Source organism: Festucalex cinctus, chromosome 13 (genome assembly GCF_051991245.1).
Source record: "Festucalex cinctus isolate MCC-2025b chromosome 13, RoL_Fcin_1.0, whole genome shotgun sequence".
Lineage (NCBI taxonomy): Eukaryota > Metazoa > Chordata > Actinopteri > Syngnathiformes > Syngnathidae > Festucalex > Festucalex cinctus.
The window spans coordinates 22,471,216-22,488,634 of NC_135423.1; the positions used below are offsets into that span (position 1 = coordinate 22,471,216).

The 17,419-nt window shown below is 38.4% G+C and overlaps 2 protein-coding genes across 3 annotated transcripts in view; one reads left to right on the plus strand and one right to left on the minus strand.

Moving 5' to 3' along the window:
- LOC144033188 (calsyntenin-2-like) overlaps positions 1-17,419 on the plus strand; it is a 239,778-nt gene that overhangs the window by 186,429 nt on the left and 35,930 nt on the right. For both annotated transcript variants that reach the window (XM_077541104.1, XM_077541106.1), the window contains exon 9: positions 13,243-13,405. In XM_077541104.1, the coding sequence (XP_077397230.1) occupies positions 13,243-13,405 (163 nt within the window). The remainder of the gene's footprint in view (positions 1-13,242; positions 13,406-17,419) is intronic.
- Positions 1-17,419, minus strand: part of LOC144033191 (SPRY domain-containing SOCS box protein 4-like) — a 76,575-nt gene that overhangs the window by 7,789 nt on the left and 51,367 nt on the right. The gene's annotated exons all lie outside the window — the stretch shown is intronic.

The window sequence follows — 17,419 nt, forward strand, 5'->3', positions numbered from 1 at the left end:
CTGTAAACGCTTGAATGTGTTAGGACCACATTTACTGATGAAGTTAGAATAGAATAGAATAGAATAGAATAGAATAGAATAGAATAGAATAGGAACCACTAAATATTTTTCAAAGCAGATTCTTCTCTTCTTCTTCTTTTGGCGTGACAAAAGCAACATGTCATCCATACGCTGTCTCTGGCCCCAGACATTGTGATGTTCAAACTATTCCCACATAACAGAATATGTGCACACACAGCTGTATTGGATTTTACACCAAATTAATGTGCAAATGAGGCAATTTTGAAACACACATGAGGCATAAGGCAAAGAGGGAAATAAAAGTAGCACTAAAAGCACAACAAGCAACTCCTCAATAACCCTTCAACAAATAGAAAGGCATTAAAGAGTTATTGGGTATTCACTCGGTACCATCTGCGTTACCATGTGGGTGGCATTGTTTTGAATTTCTTTGTATGTTTTTTTTATGATTCTGAGAATTACGATTCAGAAATGGGCCTTATCCGGAATGTCACATGGACCAAACAGGTGGGCGTACTTCCCATGTGTGCAGCAATACTTTCATTAACTGAGGGCTCATGAAAAGATGGTTTGAACGTAAACTTTCTAATATATTGTTTTCTTTATCGCTGGCGTCTTTGGATAAGTGTTAAATACATGCGCAACACTGACATATATATTTGATATGATATATCCAAATGAAGCATAAACTACAGTTATGATTATGGTCATCTTAACTCTTTTACTGTCACGTTATAAAAAAAAAAATAAAAAAAAATACCCATTTCGAGCATTTCATCGTCTAAGGCAAACAGAATATTGTGCGCTTTTACTAAATATACAATGTGGGTACCAAATGAAAGATCCCATTCAATTCTTTCATTAGAAAAAAAAAGTATGTTTCTACCTTATTCCGTTCTTTAATAATCGCTATTTGAAAATAGGTAATTTGAGTGACATTGAGCAGAAATTGAAAAGTTAAGGAGAAAACTATTTTTTTGTGAAAAGATACATTTTCTCCACAACAGTGATTTTGACACTAATATTTTTTGGTTTAGTGACGCTCTGTGAAGTAGGTTTAATGTGACAAGAGCTTTGATCATTCACATCATCTTTGAGAAGATTCTATTTCATCAGATTTCATCATGTTTCATTGTAATTCCATACACCGGCAGCCCATTGAAAAAATATACAATGCTGCCATCTGCTGCCCATTGTTAGTGGGTGTTTTTGATTTCACAACCCCATTGACCAGGCAGCGCTCCATTAGATAGATGTTACACTTCCTATTGATTACAAAAAAAAAAAAAAAAAAGATAATTGACGTCATTTAACATTTATGGCGGCATACATCTTAATCTTACTAATCATTATTAAATGTTTTTCTTTTCTTTCTTTTCTTTTTTTTCAAAGAATTAAAGATATCTGGTGGAAAACAAAAGGCATTGTATACATTTAATACTTCTGCAGGTGTGTTTGTCTCCCTTTTTCTTAGATCATACCTGAAATTGTGATGTGTTTCAGAACACAGGTATGTAAGGATTAAAAAGGTAGGACATTGTAAGACAAGGTAGATGAGGAAGATGAAAACATCTGTTGAAAGCCGTGTTTACTTTTCCGGTCACAAAACGTTTGGAGGAGGCAACTGCTTGTATCTTTAAAGCATCAATTTCCACCCATCACACTTAGTCTAAAAGTGTGTGTGTTATTCACAGAAGTGGAACGCTATCCTGAGTTTTTGAATGAGTTGATATTGATTGATTAATTAAAAAAAGGATATGCAAATCAAAGCGAGTAAATCTTTGATTGCAATTGAAAGGAAAAAAAAACATATTAGAAAGACAGATTATTTGAAAAAGAAGGCTCACTTAATCAGAATGCAATATTATCTAAGGATGCCAATTTTATTCTTCTGACTTTGTGTGTTGGCTGAAGGCCGTTTTCTATTCTAGCGTGACTGTGCCACAGTTCACAAACAACATTCATAAAGGCATGCTTGGATGAGGATGGTATAAATGAACTTGGCTTGAGAAAAAAATGTTGTGGCGGTTGGACTGAACTGGAGGCAGACTGAAAGCTTGAATATTTGAATCATTTTGTTCATATAGTTGTTGATTCTTATTACCTGCTAGTGATATCTCATACAAATAATCCTGCTTATATTGGCATGTAAAATACTACCCTGTGAGATATATGAAACTGAAAGCGAGTACAGAAAGGAATATAAACTTGTAGCTATTAACATGTAATCAGAAATGATTGTTGAAACACTATGAGTATGATATTACTCACAGATGGAAATATTGTCCCTTTATCATATCACAAAGACACTTCTCCATATCTTCTATTACAGTGTGCTTCCCAAATTAAATTAGTCTTTATTACAAACACCTTTTAAAAGGTTTTCCATACGTAGTGTTGAGACTCCATTTCCCATTATCCTGCAATGCAGCATCTGCTGCCCACAGAAATCCCTTTATTGCATTTTGAGAGTTTGCATTGGTGGAACTTGACTGGACTAATCTGGTAACTGGGCATCAACATCACAAAAGTAAAGTGAATCATTTAGCTCAGAGAGAATGTTGTGGTGTGATGAAGATCAATGAATGGGATGGGCAAGATCTTTACTTTCGTCCGTCCGCCCGTCCGTCCATCCAATCATCCATCCATTAATTCTCTATAATTAGCCTTTTATCATGTTTTTGGTAAAAACGTTGGCACTCTTGCATCCACTAATTACTCACTGACAATATTCTGATTGCACAGAAACTTTTGACTTATCCCACTGAGCATACTATTTTTCCATTTTTATGTTCATCTACCAAGCTTGCACCCCCACAAAAGACTGTTGTTTTGAGTGTAATTGAGTGTAATTTCATATTACTCTGTCTCGCAACACACAAGCATTTCTACAGATTGTTTGTTTACATTATGTAAATTAAATAGCGTTTAACACATTTGCCACCATTAATTAGCAATATTAAGAGTACCGGTATTTGTTTCAGTGACTATTGAGCATTTTTTTTTAATGTGGACTTTTTTTTTTCTTTTTTTTTTTTAAGCAAAAAAAAAACATTTAAAATGAATCCAGCTTTTTTTATATACTCAAATTTAAGCTGGCTCACTGTGTTTCTGTGAATAAGATGGCAATTTCCTTGGTTCATGGTGATGCCCCAAGGTAATTGAAAGAAAAATTCATCATTTTCCTTGTTATATAATCAATAATTATTCTGAATAATTCATGCAACGCCATCAGCATGGGACTGCCTTGCAAAACCACAACATTATTTTGACCCTTGTGCAGTACGGGTTAACCTCCACCACAAACTTGTGCAGCTTTTCTTTTTTTTAATTGTGAGATAATGCAGGTATTGTTAAAGCTAGAAATGGACGCAAAATGTGTTTTATTGTGAGATTCCTCATCTATGTGGTTGTAGATTAGCATTGTGTCTCTGCACCCTCAAGACACACACTCAGAAGAGTTAAACCACCTGCCTTCTCTCAAGTTGCATTTGTGTGATCTTAACAATCGTAAAGTACAATACTGCCCAGACAGGACAAACATCTCAGCTTCAATTGATTGGGACACGGGACTGTGATCTATGGCCATTGAAAGACTAGCTGAGAGAAGCATATACCAGTACTGTGGAGGAGACCGATGTCTTTCAATGAACCATTCATTGCTGTGAGATCCCTCCTTCATTGTCTCATTATAAATGGAAATTTACTATTTTCTGTCATATCAATGATGATGTCAATTCACTGCAATGATGTTAAAAGTCCATGTAAAGTGAAAATAAATATCTACCGGTAATCTAAAAAAAAAAAAAAAAGAATAATAAAATATGATTGATGATTAATGAAATATAAATGAAAGCTCACAAGCCTTGTAATAATAAGTAACTCAGTTGCCACTGATGTGAACAAAGGCACTCAAGTTGTTATATAGTCGTGGAAAGTAGACTCATGCTGGATGCCAATGTGTGTCTGTTATGATCTGAGGTTGGATCCCAAAAGCGCAGACACAAATAAGATTTTAACTCTGTATTGGCATAACATCGAGAGTAGAACAAACTTGACTCGGTTTGGCTTAAATAGACAGTGAATTGATTGGATTGGCTGTGGCAGAAATGTGGGTAACAGGACTCACAGGGAATAATCTGATTGGCTGTTGACCCAGTAAAGAGACCAAATATTCTTGACATCACATAGCTCCTGACATCCCATAGCGTTTTTCCAGTTGAAACCAGATGATGGTTACATCAGTTCAAAACAGACACTTGAATCACGGTCATGACCCAAACATAACCCTTGCATGTTCCAAATTTAAACCTGGCATGACCCAGTCATGACAGTGTCACTTAGCACCAGGGTAGCCACGGCCAGAAAATTTTTCAAAAAATAATAAAATCAGGAAAATTGAAATGCGGATGAACAGTTCAACGCTATATCACCACAACTGAATACTACCGGTACATTAGTTCTAATTGTTTGCATGTTTTCAGCATGTATGACAATGATAAATACATCTCTGAATTCATTTGAAAGTGAGTTTATTTAAAAAAAAAAAAAAAAAAAAAAAAAAAAAAAACTAGCCAGGAAATACATGGAAGAACAAAAACCATCAAAGAGACGACTAAAAGCAACTTGCTGATCAACAAAAAAGCAAATATATTGTAATGTATTCAAAGCAAAACTTCATGATGTATAGAAAATAATCACAGTAAAAACTGCTGTTATATGCAATTTGTCATATTAATCTGAAAGTGCATCCTCCCCCTTTTTAAGCCACAACTCTTTCCTCCCATCCTTGCTCTTTGTTTTTGTTTCCCACACATTTGTCTTACTTTTTGGGCAAATGACAGTTCGAAGCTTCCATTCCAGACTTCCCTTTCCACTCAAATGGGTTTTAAGAAGAAAAGTTAAGGTGCAGCTTTGGTTTTTGCCTCCAAATGGCTAAAGCACTTCCTGGAGGGCTGCTGTCAAGCGCGTGCAGTGAAGATTTATTGTGCACATCCCACCCTGACCTTAAGCGTGGTCAGAGAAAAGGATAAGAAGAGTTGAATAGAAGGCTGTTGAATATGGTGTAGGAGTAGCAAAGGTGCATGTGTTGTCAGTGTTTAGGTAATCAAGAGCGGGCGTGTGATGGATGTTGCATGTCAGTAGGCGAGCTTGCACAGTGTTTATCACAATGCTGTCTCGTTCTATCACTCTGCTTAAGAGCTTCACTTTGTGTATTGAAACTGTGGGATCGTGTTGTGTTGTCTTTTTATGTTGAAAACTCGACTCAACACATTGGAGCTTGTTAAAGCTGTCTTACCATCTTTTTTGGGGACATCATATGTTGCAATTTCACAAATATATTTTTTAAATTATAATCTGGAATTGGCTCACAGTTATTGGATGGATGGATGGATGTGAGATTAAGAAAAATATACCCTGTATGTGACCATCAGGAAGGTAAATTCAAAAGGTAGGTAATTCAAATTGCCTCTTACTATAAGAGGTTTGTTTACTACTGTTTTAATGTTTTACTTTATATCAGTTGTAGTTGTTGGTCATTTAGTCAACTGGCCTATGATTAACATTAGACCTGCCATTAGCGCTAATGACTGAAATGTTCCTCACTTCTTTGCGGTTCACTTTTTGCTGATTCACTCAAGGGCGGATATTTATTTTGAGTGCAAAACATAAGTCAATTGCTACATACACTGTAGTGCCATTGCAAACAAAAGTGCATCGCATTATTCATAACAGCATTTCAACCTAAATAAACATTAATATTCACATTCATATGCATACAGTATAATAAAACAAAACTTATGGCATTCCTGCCTGATAAGTCAACTTGGATGGCAGCGGATAACAACTCCGTCAGTACCAAATCCGTTCCAGCTGCAAAATTGACTCCATGCATGCTAGAGTCAATCAAGTTTTTACGACACTGCCTGATCAGTGCTACACAAGTTCATTCGTCTATGACACATGTTCATGCTTGAACATTCTAAACTGTTATAGCTTGATCTGTAGTTCATATTGTTTCAATAAATACTATAGAGGACGTTTAGATTATGTTTAAAATTGCTGGGATGATTAAGCGTGTGAGCGTCATAAACTGTGCACCGGAAACTGGAAATATGTAATCGGAAATCGGAAGTAGACTAATTTTAGCGATAATACTTTGCCTAGATTAAACATAAATAAAATGAGTACTTATCAATCCAAAAATTAGTAAACCTTTTTAATGACAAATATGTTTAACATTATTTAAAGTCTGTCATGTTTCAGTTTTGGGGGGTTGGGTTTTGGTTTAGTTTTGGGTGTTGTATGTTGTCTTTTGTCTCCCCTAGTCTCATCATAGTTAACTTCGTCCACCTATGTGTGTCGCCCCTCCCCGTTTGTGTTGCTAATTAGTGCCCTCTGCCTGCTGTGTTTCCCAGGTGTGTCTTGTTAGTGTCTCGTTAGTGTTGTATTTAGGGAGTGGTGTTTGTTCACACATTGTGGAAGCATTGTCCTGTCCTGTCCTGTCCTGTCCTGTCCTGTCCTGTCCAGTCCAGTAAAGGTGCTAAGGTGTGTTTAGCAGTGTCTGCGTCTTGTCAAGTTTTTCAACGTCTGGTCGAGTGTCTCACCGTCAACTCAAGTGTCTCACCCCAAAGCCAAGTGTCTCTCTCTCTCTCTCTCTCTCACTTCCAAGCCAAGTGTCTCTCCACGTCCAGCCCTTGTCTGTCCACGTCCTGCCATGTCTGTCCACGTAATGCCAAGTCTGTCCACATCATGTCCAGCCTGTCCACATTCAGTCCAGTCATGGCAACCAGTCCACTCACGTCCCATCTGGTCTTCTACTTGGTTCCAGTAAATAGTTATTCTCGTTCCTGTTTATCTCCCAGCCTACTTTCTGTGCCTTTGGGTGCATCCACCACATCCTCGCTCCACGACTCATGACAATGTCATGACCTTATTTATATAGAAAACGGCTTAAAGGCAACACATCTGGCATACTGTACAGTACAGCTATTTTTCTTATTACAGTAAATTTACTAAGAAGGGTGGGAACTGTGGAGTGGGTCATGGCTTAGTACAGGGATGGGCAATCTCGGCCCTCGAGGGCCGGTGTCCCTGCAGGTTTTCGATGTTTCCGTTTTCCAACACAGCTGATATATGATCAGCTCATCAGCAAGCTCTGCACAAGACTGATAACGATCCCGTTGATTGGAATCAGCTTGTGTTGGAAAACGGAAACATCGAAAACCTGCAGGGACACCGGCCCTCGAGTACCGAGATTGCCCATCCCTGGCTTAGTAGATGTCCATTATTGTTATTATTGTTGTTTTTAATGACCTCTACTTAACAGAAATTCACCTATCATGGGCGGACGTGGAACGTATCACCCACGAAAAGTGAGGGAACACTTGTTTTCCAGTTTTGTTTTAACTCTTGTATGATGAATGAGAATGCTAAAACATTTCCCAAATAGTTCATAAAATTGTTTTATGGTGGTGACAGATTGTGCAAGAATTTATTTTTCATTTTCCATTATTTTTTATGTAGTCCTAAACATTACATGTTGAGAAGTAAATAAATTAGGGCCATAATATACTCATTTGTGGCCACAAGATAGGTATAATCCATCCATCCATTTTCTTGACCGCTTATTCCTCACAAGGGTCGCGGGGGCTGCTGGCGCCTATCTCAGCTGGCTCTGGGCAGTAGGCGGGGGACACCCTGGACTGGTTGCCAACCAATCGCAGAAGATAGGTATAATGTGCATGCAATATCACAATTTGAGGCCACATTAGGCTACTTTGTGGTCACAAAATATGTACAATGTGCATACCAATTTGTGGCTTTAATATCATTCCCACAAGCAACTTCGACAACTGGACAAATTGAGTGCACCTACATGTGAAACTATGTCCTTATTAAGGAGCATGTCTTTTCTTTCTTCCATCATGTCTGAGACTCTGCAATATTCTATGAATGAAAAAAAAACAAAAAAAAACAAGTCTTCGTTCCATTGTATATGTGGTGCATTATGCATTCACCACTCTCATCATTATGTGAATACCTGAATGGGGTAACCATGTAAAAGTGAAATTACTTAATAATTGGATGGTTGGTTTCTGATTTAAAGTATACAGTATGAAAGCAGGAGGACAAAAACATTTCGAACAAAGAGTGGATGTTTGGAAATATATGTACTAAATATTGCACAGTAAGTTCAACCAGGGTCAAAAGTTTGAATAAGAACTGTGTCACTAAAATGGCCACACAAAGTGTCCTACGGATGTGATTGTGTTTGCCAATTGTAGGTTTGTGGATGTGGGGTAGCAATTCTGAGCTGGTGGTGAAGTCATTTGACTTCTGTCACAGCTTTGAGCGGCTATATAATTACTACACTAATTAGCTCCTTTTTCAATTCAGTAATTCATAGTCACCTTCAAGTATATCTCCCTGACACAAACACACAGAGGAGAAACACCAGGAACGGATGCTGCCCTATCGATCGCATGTAATTGTGTCTTCTATTTTCATAATTATGTGCTTGCACGCTGCCAATTTGGGTTCTTACAATAATTGGCCTGGTAATGGTTTGCATGTTGAAACAGTTGAGGATGTAGACACTTTTTGTGTTTTTTTTCTACAATTATAAAATGGGAAAAGATACTCTTTAATCAGACCTATATCAAAGACCCACCAAATGAAATTACCAAGGGCACGAATTGACATGTTTCAAAAATGCAACTGCTCAAATGTTGGTAAAAAGTGTGTCATTTTTTTTCAATGTTCACTTTGCAATTCCAGTAAATTTCTCCCTTTTTTCCTTAACCTCACATCCTTGCCACTTCTAAAAGTCACCTTGTTTCCACTGCCCATCAATCTCTGTTAATAAGACTCAAACGTTCGACCCTCTTGAATTTCTCCCTCCAAATCATGTTCCTCATTTTCTTCTCTCACTCTCCGTGTGCAGTTCTACACACCCATGTTAGAATCTAAACAGCAAAACAAGAAGAAAAAAATCTGAAATATTTACATTATTTTTAAAGGATTTGTGCATGAATGCTGCTTTTTAACTGTATTTTAAATCTTGTGTACACCCTGGAGTGCCTTCCTGTACCCCCAGCGGTACACGTACCACCATTTGCGAACCACTAGACTCAATAGACTCTATAGGATAAACACAGAATAGAAGACAACTGAGCTGGTGTAGAAATTTGTGGCACTTAACCACGTCCCCAAAATATAGATTGGCCAATCACAGCGCATCACAGAATCTGTTCCAGCAGTGTTCCATTGAATTTGATGGTGTAGTTTTTAGGATTTTTATTTATTTTTTTGCCTCTTCAAAAGTAAAGAGTTGTCAAACTGTAGGTGGTTGGTTGACACGAAATATCCAGACCATAGAAGTTGATTTATTTTCTGTTCTATTTCCAAAAGCCAAATTGATCAAGTTTCCGAATAAAGCTGTCCAGTGTCAACGTATTCAGTTGCAACCCTTAAAAATCCAATTGTATTTGTAAACTAATATGTTGTTGTTAGCTCGTCAAATGTAACGACTACAAATCCTAACATAAGGCTAACTACAATCTGTTACACTAGCAAGTTTTCAAGGATTGTAATAATAAATAGAGGGTGTTCTGCTTAGCTCTACATCATGTTGCTACTATTGTGCAAGTCTTTGTGAGAGCTCAATCAGGTTGTACCCTCTATTAGATGTGAGGCACTATTTGAGTACATATACTGTACGTTATATTCATGTTTCTATTCCAGGAATTTTATCCAATATCTTGGAAAAGTTATTTTTCTAATAATTTTATTTAGCAATTTTCTTTCCTCATTTTTTTTCCCCATCTGCACTCTACCCCGATCCATCCGTGTCGCAACCTTTTCGTCTCACACCACCTTATCTATCTTTTTTTCCTATCTCCCCTATCCATCTCCCCTCTTAAGTTAGTAGGATGGGTGCAGATAGACTTTGAACTCCAAAGGATATGAGGCAACCGCTGCCACAGCAGGTTCTAATAGAGAGACAAGCATTGAGGAAAGGCGAGCAGATAAACGAAAAAGAGTGAGATGGTGAGATGGAGGTGGGCAGATAGCAATTCTGTTTTCTTCTCACCGCCAAGTGCCCCAAGAGATGATGAAAAATCTTTGATGTGCCAGCTTTTGTTCTCGCTCTGTCTCTCATTCGCTCTTTGCTTTGTCCTCTGGTTGTTATCGGTCCTCTCGTTCCTTTGTTTGCAGGATTATTTATTTCGTTCGCCCGTTCCGTCAGTCAATTTGCATCAGGCAGACACTCAGGGAAGTAATCAGGGAATACACAAGTTTTTGCTCTCATAAGAAGTAGATGGAGATTCACTACTGAACACCAACTTTTAGCTTTGAAGATTTTTTGCTGACAAGTTGCTGCTCGGTTGATGTTTGTGTGTGCAAACAACTGCTGGTGTGCTGTATGTTATTAAGGCAAAAGCATCCTCCTGGAATCTGCTTTTGTGAATCGCTGACACTAGAGCACGCCACACACACAAATAAACACTCACATAGTGATCTATTGCTTTCGTAAGACTTACATGGCTTTCAGCTACTACTTTGATATCATCTGCTGAAAACTGAACATACAGTATAACAAAGTTTCAATGTTTGAACCTTCAGTTGAAACTTGTTTATGCAAGCCTTTTTTCTTGCTCGTTAAATTCTGAGCTTTTGTTTAGTCACCTGGACTACAAATCTTGTGGGCGCAAATATTTATAATATGTGGGAATTATTTAAATCTGACTCAAAAATGTGTTCTTTTTTTAAAATAAGATCAGAAGATCCGAGTTTCAAGCAAGCAAAGAAGCTTACGCTATTTTCACGATTATTTTTATAAACAATGATGATTGACTGACATACATGCCTCTACCCTGGGCCCGTTTTTCCTCCTCCTTTCGCCGTTTTCTTAATGCAGCACCTGAGGGCTTGGACCTTTTCATTTGTAAATGTTTTGAGGAAAAATAATTGTCAACTGAGGGCATGGGACTCTTTTGTGATTAAGGGCTCTATAAATACTTGGACTTGGAAAAAAAATAGCAAAAAAGGCAAAAAAACAAAAAAAAAGTGTTTTATTTGCCCTGCAATTTGGCGCCCCCTCCACTAGATGGCGCCCTCGGTGACTGCCTAGTTTGCCTATGCAAAGGGCCTTGCCTGGATTAGGGAGTGATGTTTTACAAATGAGGTACTTTTTTCTGTAAATAAATAAATAAATAAATAAATAAGTTTTTATTAATATTTTTTTTTATTTTTACTTCCCATCTCAAGAGGATTTTAAAAAAAAATGACTTCAGTTTTACAGTTAGGTCAAATTAATTGTGAAAAAAAGTGTTGAAATAATCTTGGTCTCATGTCTTGCATCACAAATACCTCGAACTTAAACACAGATTCCGCCCAGTTAGCTGTGTAGAAGATAGTGACACAGGCTTAGAGGGTTTAGTACGCCCCACGAATGTACCGTCTTCTGAGGCTGTATCAGAGGCGTAACTGGTGGACTATGAAATTTAACACCTGAAACTCACTGCCCAGATTCCTTTGTGGTGAAGGTAATTATCACCACTAATTCAATCATCTCGTTACGCCTGTGTGAATGGACAATTCAGACACTGCCATGTTCCGCTTCGTGAGTTCCGTCAAAAGGAGATGGACAAATAAATCCCAGCTCTACTGTTCCGCCTTTGATGCACCAATTTAATAGGAAGGCAGTGTGAAGGCAACTGCAGACACGCAAGGTGCGACCTTGCACTGAACCTCCAAATTAAAAAAAAAGTCTCACTGTTATCGATCCTGATGCCATCATGATCGTACATTCAGTCTCAGCACTAACTACAGATATTGATGTTCTGTGTCAAGCAGCAGTGGCGAAAGATCACACCAAGTTGGATGCTTCACACAACCAAAAGCAACTCCATTGATTAGAACTCACATCTGCTGTGCTTGCATGCGCACAGTGAGGTCAACCAGGGTCAAGTGTTCAGAGCCAGACCCACATTCAATGAGAGGAGCTGAGAGGAAGAGGTGACGCACAGCTCGATTAGTATTGGCACTACTGTGGCAAAACAGAAACAGAAATTATGCAAAACATAAACAACAGGCATGAGGGTGCTTGTGAAATCAATTACATGGTCAAAAAAATGGTCAAGCATGCAGATGAGTGGCACAGTCGAGCTTTCCTCAGAAGAGGGTCAAACGCTAATGTATTGCAATCAGCATCATCCTGTCATCGCATTACAAGTGTGGGCTCGCTTACTCTTCTACTGGGGAGGGGAAACCAGCCCCAATGTTGCTTTACAGCAGAGGTGTCAAATCCAGGTCCAGAAAGTAAAAACCCTGTTTGGCTTGAGCCACAAGTGCTTCAGGTCATCGAGGGAGCTTGCAGTCAACTTGGTAGCAGTCCACGGTCTACCAGTTGACGGCGATCAACTTGTTGGGCACTCCCGATTTATAATCTTCAATCAAATCAAATCAAACTTTATTTATATAGCACCTTTTGTGCATGCAAATGCAACTCAAGGTGCTGAACAATTAAAACATTGATAATACAATAAAAAGAAAAACCCATCCGTCCCCCCATATCCCCATGATCGTACCCTCAAACACACACGCAAACCACAACATGGTGGAGCACAGAAGAACCCCGTGAGGAAAGGCACCCAGGAGGAGCTCATCCACACTGAGAGGGATGACGGCCAACCACCACAGGGAGCAATGTCATCCCAGAGACCGCCGGCCCAGATTGACCGCAGCCCGCTCCACACAGACTGAAGCTAGCCACAGCTGCCTGGGGCCAAGGGGCCCCCGGGATGACCTCCCGGGGAGAAACCAGGCATCCCTCCCAATGTGGAGGCTCCCCCATGAGGAAACATTGGAACTAAAAATTGAGTAACTACCAAATAAATACGTTTAAACAATAAAAGAAAACCGTTAAACACTAGAAAAAAAACTGAATAAAAGGCAAAAACTAAGCTAAAAGACAATATCAAATCAAACAAATGTGCATGTTTTTCGATTATGGTAGTACGTACGCAATCTCTACACCGGGAGTCCAGTGGCAACATTCAAACCCCGATCCTCAAAAACGTGAATCAGGCATGCTAATCAATAACTAGGCTTCCTTTAATGTGTGGGATGTATACCGTTGAAATACAGTGTCAAGTGTGGCTTCCACTTATAATGCCTCGTCTCTCTCTCTTTTTTTTTTTTTTTTTTTGCCAGATCTGTGACAAGGAATGGCATTACTACGTCATCAACGTGGAGTTTCCAGCGGTGACACTCTACGTGGATGGAGTGACGTATGATCCCTACCTGGTGACAGACGACTGGCCCATTCATCCTTCCCAGATCGACGTGCAGCTTACAGTTGGCGCCTGTTGGCAAGGTGATCGGTATTGCTTCGGCTTCATTGTAACAGTTCCATGGTTCGAAGGAGAATAAAATGTATTTCACTGCAAGTCATATCAAAAGTCAGCTGACATGTTGCTACGACCACTGATCAGAATTATGAGCCATGCTTATAGAAACTTTGCTAAAATGGTCAAGCTGCACATTTCAAGACAATTTTTGTTTTGCTTTGTTTTCTTGGCTTCATGCCCAGGATTGGCTGGCAACTGATCCAACGTGTACCTCACCTCTTGGCCAAAATCAGCTAGGATAGGCTCCAGCTCATCTACAACAGTAATGAGGGCAAACAGTATAGAAAATGCATTGACAGATGGCTGACCTTATATAGCTTCTAAACCCCCTGTCAAATAACAAATCCATCATTACTCTGTCATGCTGATCATGTGTATTCGCCACATTGGCTTAAATGTACATACAGTTCTGTACTTACAAACAGCTAGTGAGGAGCCTTGAAGAAAACAAATTAAACAGACTTTCCTCATATATCTCATTCACCGTTCCAGAAAAAGCAACAGGTATGTGAACCTAACCTTGCTCTCACAAGATGAATTCTCGCAGTATTTGTGGCTTCACAAACTCCGGAGAATATATCTTGTACCGCTCCCACAGCTAACCGATGTTCCGAACTACTGGTGGTTCGGACCAATCACAGAGCGACATTGTGTTTGGTGGTGGGATGTGCAACTGTGACGAAACCAGGAAGCCAGCGCCGACGCAGGTGCTAACAAACAAACCCAACATGGACGTATGGACGCTACAATTAATTCTGTTCTCGCAGAATTACTCACGGTTAGCTTGTTGAATGTTGAATAGAGAGAGGCGCTTCGTGCATGTCTTGCTGGTAAGATGTTTGTGCTTTTCCCACTTCTACAACAAGGAACAAGAAATTTTCACCCGTGGCCGTGATTGGTTAAAACAAACGTGTAGAACAGGGGTGTCCAAACTTTTTCATTTGAGGGCCACATACAGAAAATCAGAAGGACGCAAGGGCCACATAACATTTTATGAAGAGAAATTGTGTTTAGTCCTAAAAATTATACAAATAATTTATTTGTGCTTTTGCATATTTAGAAAAACGCTACAGTATATAAACCAATTTATTTGTTATATGGCAGTAAGTTTATTATAGTTTTGGAATTTTCATTTTAGTTTTTATTTTGTTTTGAGTTTTGTTTTTTAAACTTAGTTGTATTTAGTTTTGAGGGTGGTTCTGTTAGTTTTTTTTTAATTAGTTTTAGTTATTAAATAAATGTTTAGTTTTAGTTTAGTCTTAGTTAGTTTCAGTATTAGTTTTAGTTAAAAAAAAATGTGTATTACTTGTGCACAATATTTAAAAAACACCATGGGAGCGACCTTATCTGAAGGTGCTTTTCTATTGGCTGCTGCTAGATGACGTCACTTCTGCGTGACATACTTTCAAACGTCATTATTCTGGTTGATATCAAAATACATCTACTAAAAATCACACCAAAGACTAAAATGACATTTTTGCTATAATTACAGTTAGTTTTAGTTAGTTTTGCAAACATAAAATGTAGTTTCAGTTAGTTTTCATTTTTTAAAAAACGTTTTTATTTTATTTTGTTAATAAAATAGTTTTTTGAATTTTATTTTTAGTTATTTCGTTAGTTTTAGTTAACTAAAATAACCTTTAATGGCACCTGTGTTTTTCGACACCCTCCCTTCTTACTTTGAACATCTCCAAACAATTTTGTTTTTGTTAATTTATTTTAACTGAGTCAAATGCCATTTTTAGCATATGCCGCGGGCCACTGAAAAATGGACAGCGGGCCGCAAATGGCCCCCGGGCCGTATTTTGGACACCACTGGTGTAGAACGTCACATCGTCCAACCTGTGCTTGAATTATTATACAGAATGTCCCGCCTTTTCCCGACGAAATTACCGTGGAGAGGGCTATGGGGTATATGCCACGGAAGAGGCGGGGCGTGATTTTGCACATCAGTTTAATTCCGGTCCGGGTTGCGAACACACAACCCAGGGGCACAAAGTCTGAAGCACAAGTATTTTTGACGCAGCCCACACGTCGCAAACCGAACCGGAAACAAACTGTTGTGCAAAAAACAGCCCGCCTCTTCCGTGGCATGTACCCCATTGCCAGGTTAATGTGAACCCTGAACCTTTTAGAATTAACTCAATTTCTGTATAAATTGGTCATAAACTGTGATGTGATCATCTAAGTTACAACAATAGACACACTTCTCTTTTAACACTTGACTATGTTTTTACTGAAACTGTACAAACGTTACAGTGCAGGGTATTTGAATGCAATGTATTTGAACATTTGTATTTACTAACTGGTTGAGCCTGTTAGCGTTGTTTTCTCTATATTGAATTAATCGTAGGACAGAACCCCATACTACCCCACAGACAGAATATTATGATGCACATTTTGGCGATTATGCTGTAAGAGAAACAATTTTACTGGCTAAAAGTTATTGAAAAAGATATTTTTGTTTCTTAAATATATGTCAATGTTGGTAGCAGCGGATGATTGCTCACTACAAAGTCCTGCTGAAGTTGGACGAAACCAGACAATATGTTGGTAAAAATGATATCGACATGCTGAAATGAATCATTGAATTGGAAAGCAGGTGTGTGCTTTGTACTCGTTGATAAGTTGGACGTTACCACAATGGGGACTAAGGTAGGAGAAAACATAAAATTCACATGCTTCTAAATAAAGGTTTCACAGAAGCAGAAAAATCAGAGCGGTTAAGGAGGGCACCGCGTAAGCAGCTCAGGCCAACAGATGAAAAATATGAGACAAGCCATGAAGTCCACAAGCAGAGAGTACAGAGTGGAAGGCAGCGGTGTGGAGGGCATCCTTGTTTGAGTGCGTCATTCAACACTTAATAAAGCACACAAACATTTTCAGGATGGATAAACTGGACAAGATGTTGACAGTACAAAAATAAAAATAAAAAGAATGTTTGTATTGCTAGCAGACCGATATGTAGTGAACTGTTCGGTCAGTGAACAGTGCACAGAACAGTGACAGAGAAACTAAAAGAGGAGAAAGGGCACATCCAACAATGACACAAAGTGAAATGACACACAATGTCTATGACACTCCAGTGTTTACTGCCAATGTAAAGTTAAAAATGAGATGGACCCTAACCTCTTTGAAATTAAATTAACGTATCTCATTTCGAGCCAAAGAGCTCAGCAGGGCAGACAAAGCCACAGGTCAATGCAATGATCGGTATAACTGAATTGTGATAGTGGTGATGGACAAAAGTAAGCAGTTGATGGTCTCAACTAGGGGTGTGAATTGCCTAGTGCCTGACGATTCGATTCGTATCACGATTCATAGGTCACGATTCAATTCGATACCAATAAATCCCAATACGAATTTGTAAATCAATTGTTGCGATTCTTTTTTTTTTACTCAAATTTAGAAATTACTATTCAGTAGGGTTGTTAAAAAAAATCGATTCGGCGATATATCGCGATACTACATCGCGCGATTCTCGAATCGATTCAATAATCGGCAGAATCGATTTTTTTTTATTTTTTATTTTTTTTAGGATTCACACCTTAAGCATGGAAGAATGTTATATGAACGGAACATTAAGCCTTAATATTTTATTTCAATGCTGTTCAAACATGAAACAAATTACAACCTCTATAAGACTGAAATTTCAGATAAATAAATAATACATTTTCATATAAATCTTACACTCTACAAGCTTACTGATTAGTATTTTCTAAATTTGAATGAAAAAAAATCGCAACAATCGACTTATAAATTCGTATCGGGATTAATCGGCATCGAATCGAATCGTGACCTGTGAATCGTGATACGAATCGAATCGTCAGGTACTAGGCAATTCACACCCCTACTATTCAGTAAACTTGTGCATGTACACTGTAAGATTTGTATGAAAAGGTATTATTTATCTGAAACTTCAGTCTTATAACTGTGAGCCACTGTATTGAACAAACAGGTTGTAATCTGTTTCATGTTTT